This window comes from Aythya ferina (genome assembly GCF_964211825.1).
Source record: "Aythya ferina genome assembly, chromosome: 1".
Lineage (NCBI taxonomy): Eukaryota > Metazoa > Chordata > Aves > Anseriformes > Anatidae > Aythya > Aythya ferina.
Window position 1 is genome coordinate 132,156,343 of NC_140296.1, and position 24,400 is coordinate 132,180,742.

Below are 24,400 nucleotides of genomic sequence, written 5' to 3' on the forward strand. Positions count from 1 at the left end.
TGTTCACATAACTGTGAATATTGGAAATTATGCTTTTTTTTAATTTGTGTTACGCATCACTTTCTAGATAATGTTTGTGTTAGGAATTTTTGTGGTTTTGGTTTTGTTGGAGTGACAGTAAATTTATAGCATTTTCTGTATTTTCTTGAATTCATGGAAGAAGTGCCTAGTACTAAATATACAATGTAAGACTTTATATCTTGTTTTCTCTAGGAGTGAAGATGAAGAACATCTTAAGATAAAAGATTTCAGGTACTAACTTTATAGCATTAAATGCTATACTCTCAAGTTGTGTATAAAGGAAGCTAGCTGATCCTCAGTCTGCATGAATTGAGGAATTGTTTCTTCTGGATTTGTTTACACATGGAGGTATTTAAGAATCATCCCACACAAAAATGGATTCAGTGAAAGCATGACAAATAATTCTTGTTCTGGAACAAGTGCTCATATATGGAATTACTTAATGATTGCCACTGCACTGTGAATTCACATCTTACCTTAATGCAAATTAAAATTCACAAAAAGTACTTGTCTAAAGCATTATTTATGCAATATGCTAACTAGTAATTATTGTAGAAACAAGAAGGTTGGAAAAGACTTCCAAGATCATCTGGTCTACATTAAATTGAATAGAAGAAATTAAACAGTGTTCCCAACCAAATTTATAGTTTTTTAAACTCCAAAATTTGTTTTTCTTTAATGAGTACCCCAGATCACTATGTAAGACTGTATTTTGTACATTGCTTTGATACTCGTGTTGTACTGTTCATTTTTTTCCTTAGATGTTGGATTTTTATTTTATATAAAAAAAAGTATATGTTGGAAGACATTCTTGAAGGTTTGATCAACAGTTAATCTCTGTCCAGTGTTCCTTTTCACGAGCTTATTAGGAAACTTGCTCTTCTCTCTTCCTGCTTTTAACTGGGGAATGTAACAGCAGGCTTTCTGAATCATCAAGTTTCACTAAAATTTCTGTATCAATAAATTATTCTTAAATGTTAGAGGTGTGGAAGATTGTTCTGTTTTCCCATATGTTTGTAACCATTTTCCCGAGGTTCAAAGTACAAAGAGCATACATAATATATTACTTGACTGGCCCTACCCTGATACAAAGGAAAAGTGGAGTGAGCCAAGAATAACTGGTGAAAGTAAACTAAAAAAGGCTTTGGGGGGGGTGGGGGTGGGGGGGGAATTTGTATGAGTGATCCAAAGTTACCCATATGGAGGGGGAATTTCTTTTTTGTGCTTCCAAAGGAAAATAATTAAAAACAAAGAAGACTAAATCTTTAAAATTGTACTTCACTCTTTCTAACAGGCCAGAGTTATTGAACTTTATTATCATTAATGCTTTGTTACAATACACTGAAAAGGAAGAATTTGGGGCTCAGTTAAACAAAACACGTTGCTTGATTTGGTTAACTGCCATTGTGTCTGGTCTCAATCAGAAAGGGAAATAATCCTTATTTTAAATGAGTGGCTAGCTTGTCTTCTGAGTGAGAAGGGAATAGAATTAATTCAACTTTTCTTGACCAGCTAAACAGTAGAGGGACGATGATCAGCTAGAAAGTCAACATGCTAGACTAGAAAGAATTTGAGAAAAGGTGACCTGAGATAAAAATGTATTTGTGATGCCTTCACAGAGGCTGAAACCCTTCCTTAATTCACCTTACTAAGTGAATGAAGGGGGAAAGCTTTCTGAAATACCACTAGTGAGAAATAGATGAAGCATAGCTTTTTCTTCCAGTTTCCATAGCATCTCTTATAACCACATGTAACTGTCATTTGTGCTGTGAATAAATGCTTGTATTTGTCTTTTTTCAATATGAGTTATTTTCAAGCTAATTAAATAACAAGAAGACATTGTTCATTCTGGATTATTGTGAGTTTGCATAGACAGAGCTCAGAGATACTTCAGCAAGTGCTTAGAGCATTATTTGTTTAAAAAGAAATAGTAGTAGAATTAATTCACCATCACATTACACAGGCTAGAGAACAGCAATGTCTTCAAATGTCTACTAATGACATCAAATGTCTGGTATGCAGTAAGATGTCAAGGTATTCACTTGAGCCTCAAGGGTCACAAGAAGAATTTCAGTTTTGTAAGTCTTCATCAACTCTTGTTTCTGCCATATATGATCAAGTTGTTGCAATATTTCACTTCATTATTGTAACCGTTGCTACTTTGTTCACATGAATCCAATTGTCAAATACATGTGTATAAAAAAACATTTCAGTGCAGTGATACTTTTCATGATATATTCCATTCCCAAAATTATATTGATGAATATTATGAGGAAAATTGAATGTTCTACACCTTAAAATATTTTTTTTTTTTATTAGAGAGGCTCACAGTCAAACAGAGAAACGAAGAAGAGACAAAATGAATAATTTGATAGAGGAATTGTCTGCTATGATACCCCAGTGCAACCCCATGGCACGAAAACTAGATAAACTTACAGTTTTACGGATGGCTGTGCAACACTTAAAATCTTTAAAAGGTAGGTTTTAGGAAACTAATCCTGACAGTCCTTGTTCTATCAGGAGTTATACTACATATTTTCTTTGATATTAAATACATCTAAGGTCTCCTGTTTTGTTTCCTTGCTGAATTCATTTGAGTCTGTTCTTCGTTTAATTTTACATTTGTAGTTTCCAGAATTTCATTTATTTATATTTTTTTCTGCTATAATAAGCAATACTTCAGTGTCTGATACCTTGTTAACTAAGGCTATACCTTTTCAAAATTACAGAAAAATCAAGCAATTTTATCTTCTGTTATTTTCTAACCCTCAAAAGTTCTGCTGTCTCTCAACTTCCCATCATACTTTCTTTAACAGTAATACCTGTGGTGCTGTACTAACATCAGTAGCTGTACTGCTAGTGAGAAGAAAATAGTCTTCAAACTATTTTCAAACTAAAAATGTTTCAAACAGTACTTCAAACTAAAAATGTTTCTGATTGCAGAGTTTGTGATTGCATCAGCCCTTTGTATTGGAATTTCCTATTTAATTATTGACTTTGTAATGTATAATGTCATTGAAAAAGACCATTTTAAAAAAATAACTAAATTCTGGGAAGACTTAAAGTTGAAAACCAAGTCACTTATGAAATATTGAATACTTCCAGTGAGGTGTTTGTCTAGCATGACATCAAAAAAAAAGTCTTCTCAACAATGGGAAACTATGCTAATCCTTACCTAAAGAAACTGATCTAAGTAGTTATAGTTACACTGATAGAGAACACAGAGAACTTACTTCAGTGATCAGTTTCATCTTTTACAGTGTAGTTTATAAAACAATGACTATTTGCATAAAACTAAAGAAGAAATTAAATTTGAATGTGATCGTCTTCTCTTTGTTTCTTTCGCTTGCAAGGACAGTAGTCAAAGTAGACAAAGAAACATAGCAAGACATATTTTAATAAAATGGTTGATGGCTGATTACATTTAAGTCTGAAACACCACAAAATTTTATAGAGTGCTACGGAAAAGTGTTATTAAAAGCTTATGTCCCCAGCCACATAACAAAGTAAATATAGATTTCACTGAGTGGTTTTGTGTGTGAGCCAGAGTCAAACCAGGATATATTCTTTAATCTCTTTTTGCCATTCTTGCTTTGTTCAAGTGTTTTCTTTCTCCCCTAAGAAAAATTAACATCCAAATACAAGTTGCTTATTGCTTCGTCTATCAGCAGCATGCAAAATTTTTTTATTTTTATTTTTTGGCAACACTTTCAGAATAGTAATTTGTTCAGCTGTAAGCAAAGATCAAAGACTCTGTGCCTTGCCAAAAATTTGATTATGGATAAACGCATCTCATAAGAACCTCTTTAGTTGTAAGTCAAAGCAATGTATGAAATTAATTATGTGACTATCTTGACAGTTATGGACTCAGAATAATTTAGGTTGGAAGGAATTTCTGGAGGTACTCCAGTCTAAGTAGGCTGAGAATTGTGCATAAGGAAATAATGTCACATATTAGCAGGGTAGTAATTGCACTTAGAGTTTAAGCAAGCATCTACATCTTGACAGTGGAATGAGAAATCTTAAGCTCAAACAGTGTTATTTTAACAATTGTTTAGGAAAACTGGACTTTATCCGCCATTGTTGTTATATGTATCTTCAAAACAAATGCTTTAAGACAATGAGAGATACTATATGGAATTACAGCAAATGCTGAAATTCATTAGCAAGTTCAACTGCTCTCAAAACAATACCTAGAAAAAAATATGAAAATACTTGTAATGGCTAAGGAGGATTTTAGTGTGTTTGCCATGGATGATAGAATAGTAATATGTTGTGCGTCAAACATACAATACCTATTCAGTGTAACTACACAGAGTGATTTTTTGGATGGCTGGATATAGTGTACTAATGAACCTTTATTCAAGCCAAAAGGATAACATAGGAATTACTCAGATTCAGCAGATATTAAGGGTTTTGAAATAAGTCTACAAAATATTTCTAGGTAATGCAGAGCTCATACTACCTTTTCTGTAGCAGTATACTGAAGATATCTGATCAGAAGCTTCCTTATTTTCTGCTAAATAAAAGGCAAGGAAGTAACTGGTGATATGCCCATATTCAGTATCAGTGTACGTTTTCTTACACTGGTTTGTTTGGTTCTTTTTTAAAAAAAAATCTTTTATAAATTTTTGTTCAGCTGTTGTGATTGAAAAGGGAATTTACAGATTAAGAATTAAATAAAACTGTGTTGAAAGTAAATTTAAAATATATATTTTGATACTGTATGCATGTTTACAAATAAGCTATTTTCCAGGTTCCACTAGCTCTTATACCGAAGTTCGATATAAACCTTCATTTTTAAAGGATGACGAGCTCAGACAATTAATCCTTAGGGTAAGTAGAAGGCAACTCTCAGTTAAATGTTGTCCTTATTAAAGCTTGCCATTAACTTTATATTTTGAGAGAGCTGCCCCCCGATCTTTTTCTTCAAGCAAGTGCTTTGATGTAGTTGATGAGTTTTGGTTTGTAACCTCTGTACACTAAACAGGACTTTCCACTAAGATATACTCAGCACATTTCATACATAAACTGTTTTTAATGCTGATACTGAAACTTGCATGCAAGTATATGGAATGCTTTTAATTTTTCATAAATATACTTGCAGTTACTTGCTGTGCTTCAAGATGCAGAAATAATACCTGAAAGAAAATCTTCCTGTTTTTGCATGTAGTCATACACCCACACCCTCTTACCCTTTCTAATTTGCAGCTATTTTCTCTTTTCCTTTGCTGCAATAACACAGTTTGGCAAGATCTGTAAGATGACTCCAAGTTAAGCTGTTTTGCAGCTGGCGTTCTCTTTCCCAAAGCTGTGTTTAGGAAACTCTAGCTGTCTGTAGTCGAAGGTCTGATTTGGTCCCTGCAATCTTTTTAATTGCTTTTTGGTGTGATTTTTATTTAATAGAAACATTCACGTTTAAAAGTGTACCTCCTTGTAGTCATCAATATACATTGTATATTTTAATTGTATGTTTTTAAGACAGTATCTTTGTATTTTCAGGCAGCAGATGGATTCCTGTTTGTGGTTGGATGTAACAGAGGAAAAATTCTGTTTGTCTCAGAATCAGTTTGCAAAATACTTAATTATGATCAGGTGGTTATATTTGAGTTTCTTGGTTTGTTTTTACCTTGCATTTTCTTTCAATTAGAAATATTTAAGCTTTTACATTTTACTGTATTTTATTTTTAAAAGAGTCCTTTTGTTTCTTGGAATTTCTTGGAATGTTGTTGGTAACAACAAAGTAAAACTGAATTTCCTGGAATAAGTATTTATAAGTGTGGTCAGTGTTTGTGACCTGAGTAATAGCACTGTATTTCAATTGATCATACTTAAGAGAACTGCTAGGCTAAAGGAAAAGGATATTTTGAAGACGTCCAAATTTTATCCCCATTTTTTTGTTGAACGATTAAGTGATTTTTTATTGTTCTAACCTGAGGAAAATCGGTTGTTCAGCAGCATGAGTTAATTAAAGCTCTCCTTGGTGCAGCGCCTTCAGGCTCAGATGCACCATATATCACCTCACCCACAGTAACCATCCATGTTATATAATCTTAACTTGTAGGAAACAGTGTGAGTTAGCTTAACCCATAGAATAGGCTACATATAATAACTTTGTATGAGGTGACATTTAACATCATAAGGAATTAGTACAGATAATAAAAGCACGATAACTTGTTCATGTTTCCGTGACTCCCATTCCAAAAACAGGCTAAAACAATTAGTGCTTCCATCTGTCTACTTCTATAATTTAGAAACAGTTTGTGCTTCATTCACTTTGATTAAAGGAGGAAGGTCAACTAATCTGGATTCTGTTTTATAGATTTTCTTTAAACAGAACTATGTCTTACTTAAATTAAAGTTAAATGAATCATTTTACTTTGTAACAAACATAAAGCAGATTTTTTTTGAAAACCTCTATACTGAACCTGCTCAAAAGTACAATTTGGAGTCTCTCATGTTAATCATACCTGCTTCCAAACCCATAAGATTTTCACTGTTCCAGCCAAAGTGGTTTAGAGAATTTAACTGTCTTAAGCCCTGGATTTATATGCTTATCTAGGAACCTCTCTGGGTTATGAATCCCATTCTGCAGCATAGTCTGTTTGATAAACCTATGTATTTTGACAGGGCTGCCATTAGCCTTTCTCAGGGGCACTCATCATTTTCCCTTTTCGTTAGGGTTAGATGGGGACTGAGTAAGTGAAAGAGGCTGAATATTTATCCTGCTTTCTTTGAAGATTTTCATTAAATGTGTTTCTGGTTGTTGTTTGTCAGAGAGGTACTCCTGTTTTATGCAGTGATCATGTAGCAAGTGGCCAGGGTCCAAAATGAGTTGCAGTTTGAGTCTGGAATATGATTATCAACATAGCTCCTTTCTACCCTTTGATTTGACCTGCTGTGGTGAAGGTAGGCCATTAAAAACCAAAGCTTGCCCACTTCTGTGAGAATTCCTTCCTGTTCCAAGAGAAGGTAGCAGTACCTGCACTAGTGCAGCAGACAAGCTTTGGATGAGCAGATTGAGTGGGTTGAAAGGATCCCAGCTAGAGCAATCACTGTAAATGTCCCCTAGTAAGGAGTGCTGAAGTGAGCTGAGCCATTTGCAGCTTCCAGACAGCGCCTGGCTTAGCTGTTCTGTCCATCTAAATGAGAGCTCAGTCATTAGGTATTGTAAATTTCTTTCTTTTCCCTTCCATAACCAAAATAATCTGTGAGGGGAGTTGTTTTTCACATACCCTTCTTCGGCTTCAAGATCAGGAGTCGTGTTAAGTAAATATATAAATATATATATATTTATAGCACTTGCTCTTTATTAATATGCAACTAGTATTTTTCAGAGGGAAGTTAGAAATATTTTTTTTGCTACCCCATTTATATAAAAAATAATATTAAATGGAAAGATAATGCAGATTGAAATACAGAACTTTAGAAAAAATGTGATATTTTAAAGTGTTTTTTTTTTTTTTTTTTTTAAGTAATATAGCATGTTGTTTTTCCAGGGTGTTAAATGTGTTCAATGTCCTAAAACAGTGGGGCTCTTTTTTCTTTTCTTTTTTTTTTTTTTTTTTTTTTTTTTTAATAGGCCAGTTTAATTGGACAAAGTTTGTTTGATTACTTGCATCCAAAAGATGTTGCCAAAGTGAAGGAGCAACTTTCATCTTCAGATGTCTCTCCCAGAGAAAAGCTTGTAGATGGCAAAAGTAAGTCATGTGTGAATGTACTCAGATTTCTTTTTTTAAGAGGTGTTAATAAAATCCAGTTTTTATGCAGGACATATTCATGTGTTCATATGTGCAATAAGCTCTGTTCTTATGGAGGACATATCCACATGCTTATATATGCATGGATGTACAAACTTGAAATATGATTTCTATGAGCCAGACATTTGAATGCTTATCTGCTGCCTAGAATGCACTTAAGAGTTTAAAAACTAGCCCAGAAAACAACTTACTTTAGATAATAAGAGTGATTTAAATTTGCGTTGTTAAACATTTACCAAGTTGTCATCTGACATTCTTCCTACCAGGCATACTACCTTTTTTTCTTGTATTTGATAGATCTTGTCAATACAAAAGACCTGATGTAGTCGAACATGGGATAAAATACTTCAGTATCAAGAATCCCTGTCTTCTCTGAAAATGCTAAGTGTCAATCGTAATTTAACCAAATCTTATTTTGTTTGCAGTTATTTCTAATATGGAAAGCATTATGTACTCTGCAGCTAATAACTATTTTATAGCTGACTTTTATAAGCATTTTCACACTTCTATGTACCAAACAGAAGTTGAAAGTTTATAAAGCATATTTATTAAAATATAATTCAAAATGTCATGTATGGCTTAAGTTTAATTTGGTATTTCTTTTTAATTTTGGAATATGTGTGACAGCCACGTTTTCTCTGCCCTGTTTAAGTTATTAGACCTTTTTAATTTTTAATTGCCAGGACAAAAATTAGGCAACTGAACAGTAAGGAGAATGTACTAGAAACAGAAATGAAGATTAGGCCTTGGACTCAACAGTTTTATTGCTGGATTTTTTTTTTTTTTAACTACTTTACTAAATTTTTATAAGCTGGCTTGCAAGTACACACAGATTTTCAAGCTGGACCAGCTCGACTGAATTCTGGCGCTCGACGTTCCTTCTTCTGTCGGATAAAATGTAGTAGGACCACAGTCAAAGAAGAGAAGGAGTGCTTGCCCAACCCAAAGAAGAAAGGTATTCAAACAGTGTAGCTGAAGTGGGGGCTTTCTGTCTTGAAATTTGGTATATTTAAGTTCCAAGTCAGTAGTATGACCCTTGTAGTTATCACTGACTTCACAAAGTAGCTGTAGTGAAGTGTAAATATTTACTGAAGAAACATCTTGAAAAACAGTCTAATTGTACTCTTTCTCCTCCCTGTTCACTCCTGAAAAGAGGGAGGGAGGAAGGAACCTGAGTTTCAGTGCCTGTTTAGGAGCATACGGTCTGTTCTAGTCAAATTTTAAAGTCTCAGGGAAATTTTTGAAAGCACTGGAGCAGATCAGAAGAATGAAACTAAATAACATGTCTTGAAGATAAATGTATGAATCAGGCCTGCAAAATCTACTGTTTCGGAGGAAAAAAAAAAAAAGCAAGTAAAAACTTTTTTTGTCTGATTTACATTTTGTGTTGTGTGTACTTACAAAGTATGAGTTTTCTGTTTTTGTTTTTTAATGGTGAAGTTAATTTATCAATGTAATTCCATTTATTTTCTTCCAATAATTTTAATCTAGTTTATAGTTTCAATTTAGTTTTGGTATGCCTGTGCAGCAAGTATATTCTTGTCAAGTTTTCAGTGAATTAATCTTTTTTTTAAAAAAACGTAATTTCCAGCTTTTGTTTAATACCTTGGCATTGATCTTTGCAAAAGTGTGCAGAAATTACTTGATCCTGAATAAATCTTCCTCCTTTTTTATTTCAAGAACCTGTTACTGTTGAGATATATATGTTACTCTTGAATGTACAAGAATAAATTTAAAAATAGGTCTGTCATTTTAAGTATATGGAATTCCATCTCCCTTGAATGTGCCAACTAATTTGATAAGACTATTTAACATATAAATGCTTCTTCAGGAAAGCACTATTCAGGGAGATCACACTGTAAATCTGCTAAACTGACAATCACAGCAGAATAAATACCTCCGTTTTTCATTTTACAGTGGTAATTGATGGTTTCCATAGTTGATAGAGTTAATGCAGTCAAATCTATGTAAATCATAATTTGGTAAGAATACTGTTATTAAGAGTATTTTGGCAACTTGTTCTAAAGATAGTTACTGCAGCACATGGTATGTTATATCTATGCATTGATGCAAATTAGGCTATTTACATATCATATAAGCAGTGTATGCTGTAACTTAAGTCTCTTTTGATATTTGTGTTCCAAGAAAAATTAAGGAATTCAGAAGCCTTATATAAATAGAAAGTAAGCTGGATTGTTTTGGGTTGCAATCTTGGTTGATTATTTTAGTAGCTGCAGTAAAAGTATATTAAGATCATAGTGTTCATATAAGATAAATTGATATAGAAGCTACAGAATGCTGCCATGGATAATTTTAATTTACAATATATAAGAAAAAATATAAAGAAAAAGTGATCTGTGAGTTACTAGACTGTGTTTTTGTGTTTTTTTTTTTTTTTTTCCTTTGAGACTGTTTGCACTGTCAACACCTATAACATATCTTACTAAATCTTATATAGGGCTAGAAGTGCTCTATCCAGGTAAGCCAAAATTAAGTAGTATAAAATTAATTTAAAAGTATTATGTAAAATTAATTATAGCCTTCTACAGTTGTTGTAGGTAAGCATAAAATATGACTGCTGCTATTATGGTGAAAGGAATAAACAACAACAACAAAAAATATTTTGAACCGTAACTGCTGATTTTATGTCTTTTTATTAGATCACAGGAAATACTGTACCATTCACTGTACTGGGTACATGAAGAACTGGCCTCCTAGCGAGGTGGGAGTAGAAGAGGAAAATGATGTGGAAAAGGACAGTAGTAACTTTAACTGTCTTGTTGCAATTGGGAGGTTACACCCTTACATTGTTCCACAAAAGAGTGGAGAGATAAAAGTCAAAGCAACAGAATTTGTTACACGATTTGCCATGGATGGAAAATTTGTTTACGTAGATCAGCGGTAAGCATTTTTTTCTGTAGTGAAGAGAAAATCAAAATGACACAGCTAGATAGGTTTTCTGATCTTTTCTGTGAGAAAGAAACATGATGTTTCAATCAGGATAGAATTTCTAGATTCTGTACACAGGAAGAGCTTTCTCCTGAATCAATGACTTTCTTTTTGGACTTTCTTTTTGTTAAACATAATGTAGCAAAAAAGTGTACCACTCTGTAGGAAAAGGTAGGCTATAAAGATGAAAATACATAATAAAATACACTCATGTATTTATTTGTAAAGAAAAATCTCAAGTTAGAGCTTCATATCTCTCTATATGACTTTTATTTGTTTATAAGTTGCACTGACAGAGAAAAAAGTAATAAGCACTTCAACAAAATTACTGCATGTTAAAATCTTCATATTTGGAACAAATACATAATATTTAAATGAGTTACCAAATTATTTCATTTGAAGTGAAAGCCAAGTTCCTATTTTCTGAACTTCTTTAAAAGGACTTTTGTCAGTAATATAGACTGAATTTCATTAATGACACTGGAGGATTTTTATTGCTTTCATTCATCTTTCATCTAAAAGTATCAGTTCAAACCTATTCCTTAACATGGCGGAGCAAAATTTAGCTATTTTTTAATGACTCATTATGTGGGTTCAGTACTCTGGCTAATTAGAAGAGCTAGTAATGATTTGTATTTTGTGTGCATTTAAATTGTGCATACACATGGTTTGCATGTTTAAACACTGTTATTTTGTCTTTCTATTGTCATTCGTTGCAAAATCTTGGTATCCTGTATTATTCATTGCAAACAGATCCAAGGTAAACTGCAGTTAATATTTCCTGTTGGTTTAGAGCTATACTAGTGCTGTATCTTTTCCCAAACATGAACACAAGCATCTATTTCTTTAAATATTCATTTTCTGCTTTATCTGATATTGAAGAAACCAAGCTTTGCAATTGTTTGAATCCACTGCAGTTCATGTTTTTATTTCTAACAGTGCAACAGCAATTTTAGGGTATCTGCCACAAGAGCTTCTAGGAACTTCTTGTTACGAGTACTGCCATCAAGATGATCACAATCATCTAGCTGAAAAACATAAAGAAGGTACAAAACAATTGGTCCTCCCAGGCTGTATACAACTACATGTAATTGCTATGTGAAAACAGTACAAATCAAAAAATCAGAAACTGGAAATTAATAAAGTTAAACAATCTTAGCATTGTCCCTTTCTACACCTACATGAAGACATGCCCACATAAAGCGTGTAAGAAAAACAGGGAGAAACTTCTGTTGTCTTGGATCTTGGTGCAGTGCTTTAATTGCAAGGGAATAACGTTAATGCTTCTTTCAACCTTCCGCTTCAATTCTTCTTTGTTAGAAAGAGGAATAAGTCCTGGAGAGCAAATATGACTAATCACTTAAATAAAGACACCAGTTATTAAAGTTCACCAAGTCTCCCTGCTAGTGGTTTGCAGAAACTTAGTACATGGGCTCATGTTTAAGATGAATAGCATTGTTATAAATGTAGTTTGATTTCAGTAGGGTTTCTGTCTTGCCAATTTTATGGCATTTGATTTGTATTTCTGATTGTCAAAAACATTTTGGCTTTATGATATCAGAAACTATTTTCTTTAGCTTAACTCTGTCCTCCAGAGTATTAGTGATCATAATTCTCCTTTCTTATTTAGTGTTGCAGAATAAAGAAAAAGTATTTACAAATTCCTACAAATTTAGAGCAAAAGATGGGACATTTGTTACTTTAAAGAGTCAGTGGTTTAGTTTCATGAATCCGTGGACCAAAGAACTGGAGTACATTGTATCAAACAACACTGTAGTATTGTAAGTAATTTGTTATATGAATTCCCTATGTTAATTTTTGTCTTATTTACAGCTAGCACTGATAGAAAGCAACCTGTTTAAGAAGCAGAACAAGACTAGAAAATATCAGCAGTGCACAAAGAGGTTGAGTAACCTGGGAAAACATTCTGCATTTACCAGTTGATTTTGATTTCAGGCTTAGGTTGTGGATTTAACTATGAAAAATGTGTGGTTCACTAGTAGAAAAATGGGAAAGAGTTTATTAAAGGAAGAGAGGAAAGATCTTTAAAGATAATAGATATGAAAAAATGGAAATGTGAAGTTACTTCTGCTTTTCTTCCTGAGCTTTGTAAGACTGCATGGTGGGCCTAATTTTAAGTGCTACCCTACCTGCCATGTGTCAGAATATGGAGAAGCATAATTGATAGATAGTAGAAATGCAAGGCAGGACAAGAAGATACTCTCCAAACTGATTGCAAAGGAAGAGCCTATGAGACAGTAAATGAATTGTTGGAGTGTGTGATTAGTTCTTCTTTTGTTACTTTTTTGTTCACTGAATCGTGCAATGGTGTTGTATTCGGATTGTTCAATAGATACTGAGGTTCTTTACCAATGACGGGGTTTTTGGGAGGGAGAGGACAGGGATTCTATTTCTGTTAGATCAAGTTGTCAAGGGAGCCTTTAACCCATTTTGTAATTAGTTCATGTCTTAAGTCAACATTGTCCACCTATTTTGCCCATGTCTTTTTTCCTCAAAAAAACAGTGAAGAGAAGTTAAAGCAGCATGTGCTGCCCAACAGACAAAGGCCACTTCTACCTGCCCTGGAGATCCAGGCATCCACAGCTGTCTGGAGGAGGAGAAAGTAGGCAGCAGCTGCAGGCAGACAGTAGCCACTGGCCTGTCCTAGTAGCAGTTGTTTCTTCTTAACTGCTCTCCGACCTAGGAATAAAAAGGGCAGCCTTGTTCTCTTGGCATGGAACACAAATAAATTGACTGTTCTTTTTTATTTGGGGAATAAGTGGAAATGAGTATTTCTCTTAGTGCCTCATAACTATCAAACAGTACAAAGGTTGAACAATGAAACATGTAAGGAATATTGCATTTTATCACCAGCTTGAGGATATTAGTTTTCCTGTGTAAAGTATTGATTGAAATCAAACACAAATACACTGGATCTTGCCATTGAAAATGTTGCTGATTTTTGTGTTTTCTTTTTTATTTAAATTTCAGAGGTCACAATGAGTCTGCTGAAGAACATATACCCTATGCTTCCCAGCCTACAGAAGGCAAGTGTCTCTTCTTACAGTTATCATAGGTGTATCTTCTGATGGATCATTAATGTTTTAGGTTTATTGAATCCAGGATTTAAGGCTAAGCTGTTTTGCAAGGGAGAAGTTTTTTAAAATATTTCTAGTGACAATTTCTAGCTACTTGCAGCATCCTAATTCATGTAATTTAGATTAATGTGATGAGAAGGGCTTGCAGCATCTCTTTTCCCTCTAGAAATTTCTACTATAGCTAGGTTTTTGCTGATAGAATATCATGTTTCTGCTACAACCTTTTCTTGTTTTGTTTTGTTTTTTTCTTTTCTCCAGTTTTCTGCAGAAATACAATTGCAATGACTTTACCTACATAATAAAGGGTGATGAATATTTTGTTAACAGTTCTGTGGTATGCACATACTCTAGTCTCTGAGGTTTTCTTTTACCTTACTAGATATTTTTCTTTAACAGCATGTTTCTGAAAGTCCAACTTGTTCTCCTTATGCTTTTTGCTTTGACTGAGATGAGAAATGGTAATAATTAAAGCTAGTAACTTCATTACTGAAGTTCAGCAGTGTTGACATTTATATTATTCAGTTATCTTTATATTTCAAGTAAGACTTATCCACCAGGAGGTTAGTATTTTAAGGAATTTAATTTCTGAAAAAAGGGAACAAAAACTGCTTTAAAGTGAATCCTCGAGGTGATTGTTCCATGCTATGTAATAAAATGTCTACAAATTTTAGATTTTATTCTAATTTATTTTATTTTTTAACTGTAGATGCTGTTAAACAATCTTTAGTGAGTGTACCTGGAATGTCCTCTGGAACGGTTCTTGGTGCTGGCAGTATAGGAACCGAAATTGCAAATGAAATATTAGAATTGCAAAGGTAATAAGCACTTAACATCGTATGTTAGGATTTTAATTAAAGATGGAGAAGAGGCATATGTGATTATGTGGGGACTGTTCAAGTTTCATTTTTAATATATGTATTAAATTATTTTTTTGTTCAACAATGGTGTTATGAGGTACCAATTATAACCTAATATAGGTCTCATGCATGGCAGTACACATCACAAGCCTTGATAAATAGTTTTGTTCTGGGCATGCAATTTCCTTTGTTAATGGAAGAATTATATAACTATGATTTCAAAAGTATTACTGTGATGCTTCTTCACTTGAGATTGAAATGGGTAGATACTTCATTAGGGAATGGAAAATCAGTTGCCTGTGAGTAGCATTTATATTTTTCTAATAGTGTAACTCTGCCAGCAGAGACTTCTTTGAAACAGTAACCAGTGGAGTGCTTTCATAGCCTGTCTTGTCCCTTTCCTAATTGTCCTGCAGGTAGGCTAAAATAATAGTTCAGTAGCTCCCCAGTACCCAGCTGTAGATTTAAAAAAAACGTAACTGCATCATTCCAAATGGGAATCCATCCTAGATTTATGCTGTTAAAGACTGACCCTTTTAAAATTAACTAGTTTTAGTAGATTTGTAGCATAGCCAGTGAATTACAAAGGAAGAAATATAATTTTAATGTGAAAATGTACTTCTGTGTTTTTTGTATTGGGCATCCACAGTGGTGCCTGACTTGCTTATAGAGAGGTTATTACTCTATTTCAGTTTGCACCATATCAGATTTGTTGTTTAAGAACATTTTTAAAAAGCCTCTGAGGCTAATTCCAGGATTTGGGGATTCACAAGCACAGAAAAAGTCCAGTTTTGGTTACAACTCTTTTGGGAGTCAAGGTTTCCCCAGAAGCTCCAAGCACTTTTGTTAAGATCAAACATAGCATAGGGTACTATCATCTCATTAGGACAGGACAAGTCATCTGACTGTTAGTTTTGGCTAATGAAGCGATCTCTTAGACTTTAAATCTTTAACTTCCAGTTTCAAGTAAAGAAATACAAACAAATTGTTTATGTCTACGGAGCAGTGTATTCCAAGGATCCTTGTAATTCTTTCCAGTGACACTTTTGCAACAGTACCTAAAGGACCATAGTGTAATACTAAATCGTCCAGTAAGAGATACACCAATTTTGGAAACAATGGTAGATGTGTAAGGAATAGTTTAATATGCCATAACATAGTCAGCTTCTGCTATTTCATTAGCAGATGTCTGACTCCTCAGCTCATCTGTGAGGATATTATGAGAGGCAATGTCAAAAAAATTACCTATATCAATGTAGCATCCACTACTAAATGCCTTGGTCCACCAAGCTAGTCACCTTATTGTGAAAGGTTATCAGATTGGTTAAGCATGATTTCCTCTTCATAAATCCATGCTGAATTCCAGAATTACAGATTGTCTCCTCATAACATGGCTGTCTTCTCAGCTGTCTCTTCATCGGAACACAGTAAAAACCATGGCCAGAGCCTAAGAATGATGAGTCATGGTGGTAGATGTTTCTTACTCTGTTTCACGTATTTCAGAGTCACTTTCCAACAATTAAGTCATATCCCTTTATTAGAATAGTCAATTTGAACAGGGACTCATTCCTTTTGAATGGAAGGAAGAAAGGAATAAATAATTCCATAGTGATAGGAGGAAAGGACTGCTATTTTAAAAATAAAAATAAAAAATCCACCTCCAGCATGTTGACAGGTTGCTGGGATTATCTGTAAAGAAGAGGAAAAGCACTGTCAACAAAAGCAATAAAATTGGGATGTTAAACTTTGGTAATACCATTTTTAATGTTCTCTCATTAATACCACCTATAAATGGAAAGTGTTATTTTTATCAACTCTTCTGAAAGACCAAAGCTGGTAGTTCTCATCTCTGATGATCAACACCCAGGCATGAGACAAGAGCTTAACTTGATACCTCTTCTTGGAGCTTCAGCCAGGTCAATGTTATGTTCTTGATTGAGATCACTTGACCTTTGCTGAAAGGTATGTAGATCGTACATGTCATCAGCCTAAGAAAAGCAGTTTATTAGGTGGATGAAAAATAAATTGCTGGATGAGGAATGAAAGAATGCATTCCTGTGAGTTTTCTTTGAAGCTACCCCTTGAAAGTTTTGATATCTGTGTTTTTTAAGAACCACAAGCAATACTCTTCATAATACTACAGAAACACAATTTCAGGTGCAGTATCTTGCTAAGCAGCAGAGGAAAATTTTGTGAGCTTTTTATGAAGATCAAGCCAACTCACTACTCTTCTGTGACAGTTCTTAGAGTTCAGCAGGTCGTAAGAGAGCAAAATTTTCATCTTAGAAAATGGAGGAATCCATCATAACAGAAAGAATTGTGGAATTTGAAGAGTGTGATATTAAATTAATCTCCCCAGTTTGGAGGAGGTTACTTTAATAAGAGTTGTTTGTTGTTTTGTTTTGTTTTTTTTTAATGGATATTTAAATGGAATTTTGCTGTGGAGTTGAGGCACATACGAACAAGGTCTCTTTAGAGATGTTTCAGGGGAGTATTTATTACTGCACTTCCTTCCTAAGAAGAACAAATGTTCCTAGTCTCCTACAGACCTTACAGAAATTGAGTTTATTTATCAAAAAGTTAAATATTAACACTGCCATAATTTTCTGTCATTCTGTTTGCCTATCATAAGCTTGAAGCTCTTGATGATGCACATCTCCCTATCTATCAAAGATTCATTTTGTAGATGTCTTGTTTCATCATGTAAGAAAAGTATGGCTTGACTCCTTAATGGAACAGCAGTTTAATGCAACAGGACATTTACCCCTCTTTGTCTGATTTATCAAAACATCTTTTAATCAAGATCTAGTCACAGTGATAGGCCAGACTTGCTTCTCATTTGAAAAGTGCAACTGCTATGAGAAATTAAAACAAACTGTGTGAGTTCTAGGTTCAAATACCAACTTTTCAGGAAAATATTTTTGAAGGTACTGGCAGCAACGACCACATGCCTTACGAAGCTGTATCAGATAGTCTTATTTTTCAATTCATTGATTGACCTTTGTTTTTCCCATTTACATGCACATCTTGAACACTTTTTAGAACAGGAAATAGTGTTATATTGCTTTCCTTGGGAACAATCATACTACTTCTCAACTAATAATCTCATTATCAATAATCTAATTAACCTCTAATTAATCTAATTAACCTCTGATTAATAATCCAATTAATCTCATTTATAATCTAATAAACTAATAAACTATTAAATCTCATTGGGATCAGTGTTGACAAGCAGACTTGTCTTATTAACACATGACTTTAAGACTGGTGCAATCGGCAGAACTTTGGGTTTGTTGATCATGGGAAGGTCTACATGACACTGGGGCTGCTGGCACCATGTAGGATGTGCCTCTCTCAGAGGTGGGAAAAGGATTTTTGCCCAGGAGTTAGCGGAGCTGATAGATAGGTCTTTAAACTGGAGTTGAAGGGGGAAAGGGATAAAACTAGGCCTGCCATTGATAAGCTAAAGCATGGCACACTAGAATCAGAGGGACTGTGTGCTAGTGAGGTCCTTCGGTCTGCTACACAAGGTGCTGCGTGCAGTGAGGAGTATTTGAAGTGCTACTACACAAACACACACAGTATGAGGAATAAAATGGAGGAGATAGAAGTCTTGGCCTGTTCTCACAGCTACGACATCATCGGCATAAGCGAAACCTGGTGGGATGAGTCCTGTGACAGGTGTGCTGCAATAGGTGGTCACAGGCTCCTCAGGAGGGATAGGCAGGGCAGACAAGGTGGTGGGGTGGCAATGTATGTGAAGGAGGGGCTGGACTATGTGGAACTTGAAGTTGGCGATGGCAAAGTTGAGAGCCTCTGGGTAAGGATTAAGGGATGAACAAATAAAGGGGATGTCATTGTGGGAGTCTATTACAGACCACCTGGCCAGAATGACGCTGCCGATTAATTATTCTTTGAGGAACTAAGAGATACCTCAAGATCAGCTGTCATCATCCTTATGGGGAACTTCAACTTGCCAGACGTCAACTGGGATTACCACACTGCCAACACAAATAGGTTCAGGAGGTTCCTAAAGCACCTCGATGATAACTTCTTGGTGCAGGTGCTAAGGGAGCCCACTAGGAAAGGTGCCTTCCTAGATCTGTTGCTGGAGAACAGAGAGGGTCTTGTGGGGGATGTGGTAATTGGCGGCCATCTTGGTCATAGTGACCATGAAGTGGTTGAGTTTGAAATTTTTGGTGACAGAAGGAAAACTGCCACCAAAACTCCAGCCCTAGATATGGGGAGAGCAGACTTCAGGCTGCTCAGGGAACTAGTCAGCAAGGTCCCCTGGGAAACTGCTTTTGAAGGTGTTGACGTCCATTAGTGCTGCTCAGTCTTTAAGCACTGCCTCCTAAAAGCACAAGATCAGGCAATTCCAAACTATGGAAGTCAAGCAGGTGGGACAGAAGGCTGTCCTGGCTGATCAGAAATCTTCTTCTGGAGCTTAGGCATAAAAAGAAAGTGTATGACTGCTGGAAGCAGTGTCAGGCAACATGGAAGGAATACAGGGACGCTGTTTGTGTTTGTAAGGAGAAAATTCATATGGACAAAGCCCAATTAGAGTTGAAGCTGGCCAGGTCTGTGGGAGACGATAAAAAGGGGTTTTTTTAGATATGTGAACAGAAAAAGGAGAACCAAAGAAAACATAGGTCAGCTACTTGATGGGAAAGGTCACCTCACAGACAAGGACATAGGCAAAGCAGAGTCGTTTAATGCCTTCTTTGCCTCCGTCTTCAATGCTGATGATGGATTTCGGGACCCCAGGTGCCCTGAGCTGGAGGACCGTGATGGTGGGAATGATAAACTCCCAACCAAACCTGAAGGTATGCAGGATTTGCTGCTCCACCTGGATCCGTGCATGTCCATGGGTCAATGGGATTCATCCCAGGGTGCTTAGAGAGCTGGTTGACATCATTGTGGGACCTCTCTCAATTGTTTTTCAACAGTCTTGGGAATCTGGAGAGGTCCCAATAGACTGGAAGCTGGCAAATGTTGTGCCAATTTTCAGGAAGGGCAAGGAAGAGAACCCTGACAATTACAGGCCTGTCAGTCTCACATCATCGCCTGGTAAAATTATGGAGAAGATTATCCTTGAAGTTATTGAAGTGCACCTAGGGGACAATGCAGTTGTTGGTCCCAGACAACATGGGTTCACAAGCTATAGGTCCTGTTTTACTAACTCGATTTCCTTTTATGATAAGATCACCCATGTAGTCGATGAAGGGAAAACAGTTGATGTGATTTTTCTGGATTTCAGTAAAGCTTTTGACACGGTTTCCCATAGGATCCTACTGGACAAAATGTCCAGCATACAACTTAACAAAAACATCATATGATGGGTGAGCAAATGGCTGACAGGCAGGGTTCAAAGGGTTGTGGTATGTGGGGCTACTACATCAGGCTGGCAGATGGTCACTAGTGGGGTCCCTCGAGGCTCCATTTTAGGGCCAGTCCTCTTCAATGTTTTTATAAATGATTTGAATGTAGGACTAGAAGGTGTTTTGAGCAAATTTGCTGATGACACTAAACTTGGAGGAGTTGTTGGCTCTGTTGAGAGTGGAAAGGCCTTGCAGAGAGATCTGGACAGACTGGAGAGCTGGGTGATCACCAGCTGCGTGAAGTTTAAGAGCAAGTGCTGGGTCCTGCACCTGGACGGGGCAACCCTGGCTGTACGTACAGACTCAGTGACAAGACGCTGGAGAGCAACCCCGCAGAGGGGGATCTGGGGGTTGTGGTTGACAGCAAGTTGAATATGAGCCAGCAGTGTGCCCTGGCAGCCAGGGGGGCCAGCTGTATCCTGGAGTGCATCAAGCACAGCATTGCTAGTCGGTCAAGGGAAGGGATTGTCCTGCTCTACTCTGCGCTGGTGCGGCCTCGCCTCAAGTACTGTGTGCAGTTCTGGGCACCATTGTACAAAAATGATGTAAAACTGTTGGAGAGTGTCCAGAGGAGGGCTATGAAGATGGTGAAGGGCCTAGAGGGGAAGATGTATGAGGAGCGGCTGAGGTCACTTGGCCTGTTCAGCCTGGAAAAGAGGAGGCTGAGGGGAGACCTCATCACAGTCTACAGCTTCCTCACAAGGGGCAGTGGAGGGGCAGGCACCGATCTATTCTCTTTAGTGACCAGCGATAGGACCTGCGGGAATGGTGTCAAGCTGTGATGGGGAGGCTCAGGCTGGATATCAGGAAGAGGTTCTTCACTGAGAGGGTTGTCGTGCACTGGAACAGGCTCCTCAGGGAAGCAGTCACAGCACCAAGCCTGTCAGAGTTTAAGAAGCAATTGGACTGTGCACTTAATCACATGATCTGAATTTTTGGGTAGACCTGTGTGGTGCCAGGAGTTGGACTTGATGATCCTTGTGGGTCCCTCCCAACTCGGGATATTCTATGATTCTGTAATAGACAGAATGTAAGAATATTCTGAGAGCAAAAATGTTTTGCTTGCCAGCTCAATGAACCACAGTGCTTGGAACCCTTGTAATCTCAAGCAGGCATGTCTATTTCAGTGATCTTAGTTGTCCACGGACACTGGAAATTGCAAATCAACCTACGCTGAACAGTTATGAAAAGAAGCCAGCTGTGGAAAGGAGCAGTTGCACTGTGTGACTGGGATCTTTGGCACTGCGTTTATTTTGCAGTCCTGTATCTTGGAGTGGGACTGGGAGGAACTAGTTTTTAAAGTCTGTAAGAGGAAAAGGCATTCACATGTACAAATGGTTGTTGAAGGGTCATCAGTAAGTACTGAGTGTTTCTGTAGATGTCTGAGCATCATTGCTTGCAGCCAGATGTAGTTCAGTTTTCCAAAATAGTTGCAGAAAAATAGTGCTGTATTTATTTTCCAGTTGGAGAGTAGAACTTGATGCTATTTCTTCATTTTCTTTTATATGAATTCAGGTTACTATCTCCCACATGCTGAGGCAGTCAAAATTAGACAAAAGAGTGGCCAACAAAAGTTGACACCAGCACTTTTTCATCAAATACTTCTGTGGTTACAGGCACAATCCAATAGAATGACTGTGTTTAATACCTGAATTTCCTCTCATTTTTTAATATCGGTAAGACAGATGGCTTTCAAGCTGTGTATCAGGCATCACTAAACTTTAACAAAAAATTCAGGGCTATGTCCACACTTCTACTAATGAGCATTTCTGAATCAGTTTAACAAGTGAGGAATGATCATTTCAGTTACAGCAGTACTAAAATCTATTCGGTCTGGAATTTGTCCCAGCTTTTAGAGATGACAGCACTGCTTACCAAACTGTACATCGAAATGTAAGGAGCTAATAAATGTTCTGTGCAAGTAACTAGACTTACTTAAGATAGGTTGTTGATTAATCCATATCCTGTCTTTCCTGCTGTACCACATTTTGGATCTGAGGAAGTGGTGGAAACTGAAGTATCCAGAGTGCTCCACTTCTATAGCCTTGTCCTTTGAGAGTCAGGAAGAGTGTGGGGGGGAAATGTGAGCAAGCTATCCAAAGGGCCCTGGTATGACATTTTCATTGTTAGTTTCATATCCAGCGTGTTTGGTGAGGGAGGATGAGCAGGATCTCAAAGAATTTTGGTAACAAACTAAATGTACTTTATTTTTGGTTGGAGTTTAACGAAAACAGGGAAAGACAGGTATCTACAATAATAGTAGAGGGAGTATTAAGTGTATTGTTAGTTTAGCAGAACTTCCTCATGTTGTACATATTACGTATGTATTTTAAATGCACCTATTTGTACCAGTGTGCCTAATTCTGAAACATTTGACTCTCTGCTTTGTCACTGCTGCTGATTAAAGAGAAAAATGAGTGTGCTCAAGTACTAATGACCTATGGACTTTACTGATCTCTTCTGTTCTTTGCATTATCGATAGAAGAGCAAGAACACTTAGAATCTTCAGGAGAATTTAAGCCAACTTTATCTCAGATTAGCTGGCTCAAACTTCATCACTGGGGAGATCTGCTGGGTTCTGCAACAGGCTGTTTTTCATGATCAATGTGACTTGGTAAATCAATTATACATATAAAATTTTAGGTTGGATTCTTCACCATCTGGGGAGTTAAGTCCATCACATCTCTTGAGAAAGTCACCTTCGCCAGCTTTAACTGTAAACTGCAGCAATGTGAGTATATCACTGCCTGTAAAAATAAATAAATAAATAAAATACCAGTTCTTGCTTTCTCTCAAACATTTTTTCCTCTACTTTATATATTTTGCTGGTATGTTTGCAGTAGGATGACTTCTATCTCTATTGTTGCTAGCCTAGTTTTCACAAGTGCAAAAGGTAATTTAAAACTACTTAGATCTTTGTCGTGATTGTAGCAAGATGCAAAATAATAATAGAAGAGATGCAATTTCCTAATTCCTATAGTTTAATGCATCTCTAACATAGGAGGTATGAGGATTTTTATCATTTAGCAAGAATGTGTTGATATTAACTATTATAGATGATGTGAATGGGAATTTGTACTTTATGGTACTATATGTGGAGAGCATGTACCAGTACATTTTGTTGTGCTGGATTTATTTGCTGAATATTGAAGTAGACACTTAATAGTGCAGATGTCATCACAGTGAAATAGTCTTGACAGATGTGTAAGTATCACCTTTTATTTAAGCAAAGTCCAGTGCGATGTGAACTTTAAAAAAATAATAATAAAACACAATAGGTCTTCTTTGATACACATTTTTCATTAACTCTTATCTAGTTCTTAATGCTTTTATGGAAATTTATAACATTCCAGTAATGTAATAATTGTGACTAAATTTAGAATTTAATTCTGTCCTTCTACTATTTCTGTTCTTTTAGGTGCCAGATAAGGAGTTGATTCAGTTATGTCCTTCAGAAGTAGAAGTTCTACAGACTTCAGAACAAAATCAGGGTGCTATTCCATTTCCGAGTAATGAACCTCTCCTCAGTAAGATTTATTTCTCTTTGGGTATTTGGGGACTACAGGGAAAGACATTTATAATAAAATTTGTATTTTTTGAGTGCACCAGTATACAACCATGTATAAATTACAAAGTTTCAAGAGTCAGTGTTTGTCTTAAGATGAGTGAACTCTTAAAAGAGATGTGTTGTCACTGGAAGATGAACAGCAAAATCAGTTGTTCGTTCTCATGACAGAAATAACATCCAGCAATACAAGTTTACCATTATTTTCTTGCATTCCACCATTTTAATTAGGTACTTAAAGTTTTTTTCTGCAGAAGAAAGAGATAGGTAAGAATAAGTATGGTAGCGCAATGTAAAGGATTTGGTTGTAACTTGTGAACTACTGTACTTATTGTACTTCATGTCTTTCTTAACTACAAACTGTGAAGAGCTACATAAAAACAGCTGACAAAAATGTTTTAGAACTTTTTCTTTCCCTCCTTCAAGAATGCAGTAAGCCAGAAGTTTGGATATAGGATTCCTTGGCTCTGGAAGAGGAGAATGCCGTGGTATTAATTTTAACATTAAAGGCAAAGTGCTGTTAAAGTCATGTTTATGCTTATCCTGTACCTCAGCTCTTAGAAATTTTTCCACCTACCTCTTTTATGATCAGTTATTAGAGCTTAATTTATAACCTACAGCTGTCTTCCAGTTGAGCTATGATCCTCAGAAAAGAATTTGTAAAAACTTTTTTTTTCAAGATATGCAAGGAAACATTTTTCACTGATACTTGAGCTAAAACTTTTTTACTGTTGTTAAAGGCGAAGGTACAGAGTTGATTTCTGGAGCT

General features: G+C 36.0%; 1 protein-coding gene across 16 annotated transcripts in view; it reads left to right on the top strand.

Moving 5' to 3' along the window:
* BMAL2 (basic helix-loop-helix ARNT like 2) overlaps positions 1–24,400 on the top strand; it is a 55,540-nt gene that overhangs the window by 12,827 nt on the left and 18,313 nt on the right. For 12 of the 16 annotated variants that reach the window (XR_014688598.1, XM_084506610.1, XM_084506606.1 and 9 more), the window contains 13 exons: positions 214–252; positions 2,341–2,498; positions 4,778–4,857; positions 5,524–5,616; positions 7,604–7,721; positions 8,593–8,736; positions 10,442–10,682; positions 11,670–11,776; positions 12,361–12,511; positions 13,722–13,777; positions 14,535–14,643; positions 22,710–22,797; positions 23,485–23,593. Coding sequence is in view for 15 of the 16 variants with exons in the window: in XM_084506610.1 (XP_084362736.1) it covers positions 214–252; positions 2,341–2,498; positions 4,778–4,857; positions 5,524–5,616; positions 7,604–7,721; positions 8,593–8,736; positions 10,442–10,682; positions 11,670–11,776; positions 12,361–12,511; positions 13,722–13,777; positions 14,535–14,643; positions 22,710–22,797; positions 23,485–23,593 (1,493 nt within the window). In the remaining variant the exon portion in view is untranslated. The remainder of the gene's footprint in view (positions 1–213; positions 253–2,340; positions 2,499–4,777; positions 4,858–5,523; positions 5,617–7,603; positions 7,722–8,592; positions 8,737–10,441; positions 10,683–11,669; positions 11,777–12,360; positions 12,512–13,721; positions 13,778–14,534; positions 14,644–22,709; positions 22,798–23,484; positions 23,594–24,400) is intronic. The other 4 variants (XM_084506604.1, XM_084506608.1, XM_084506607.1 and 1 more) reach the window with 4 other exon arrangements.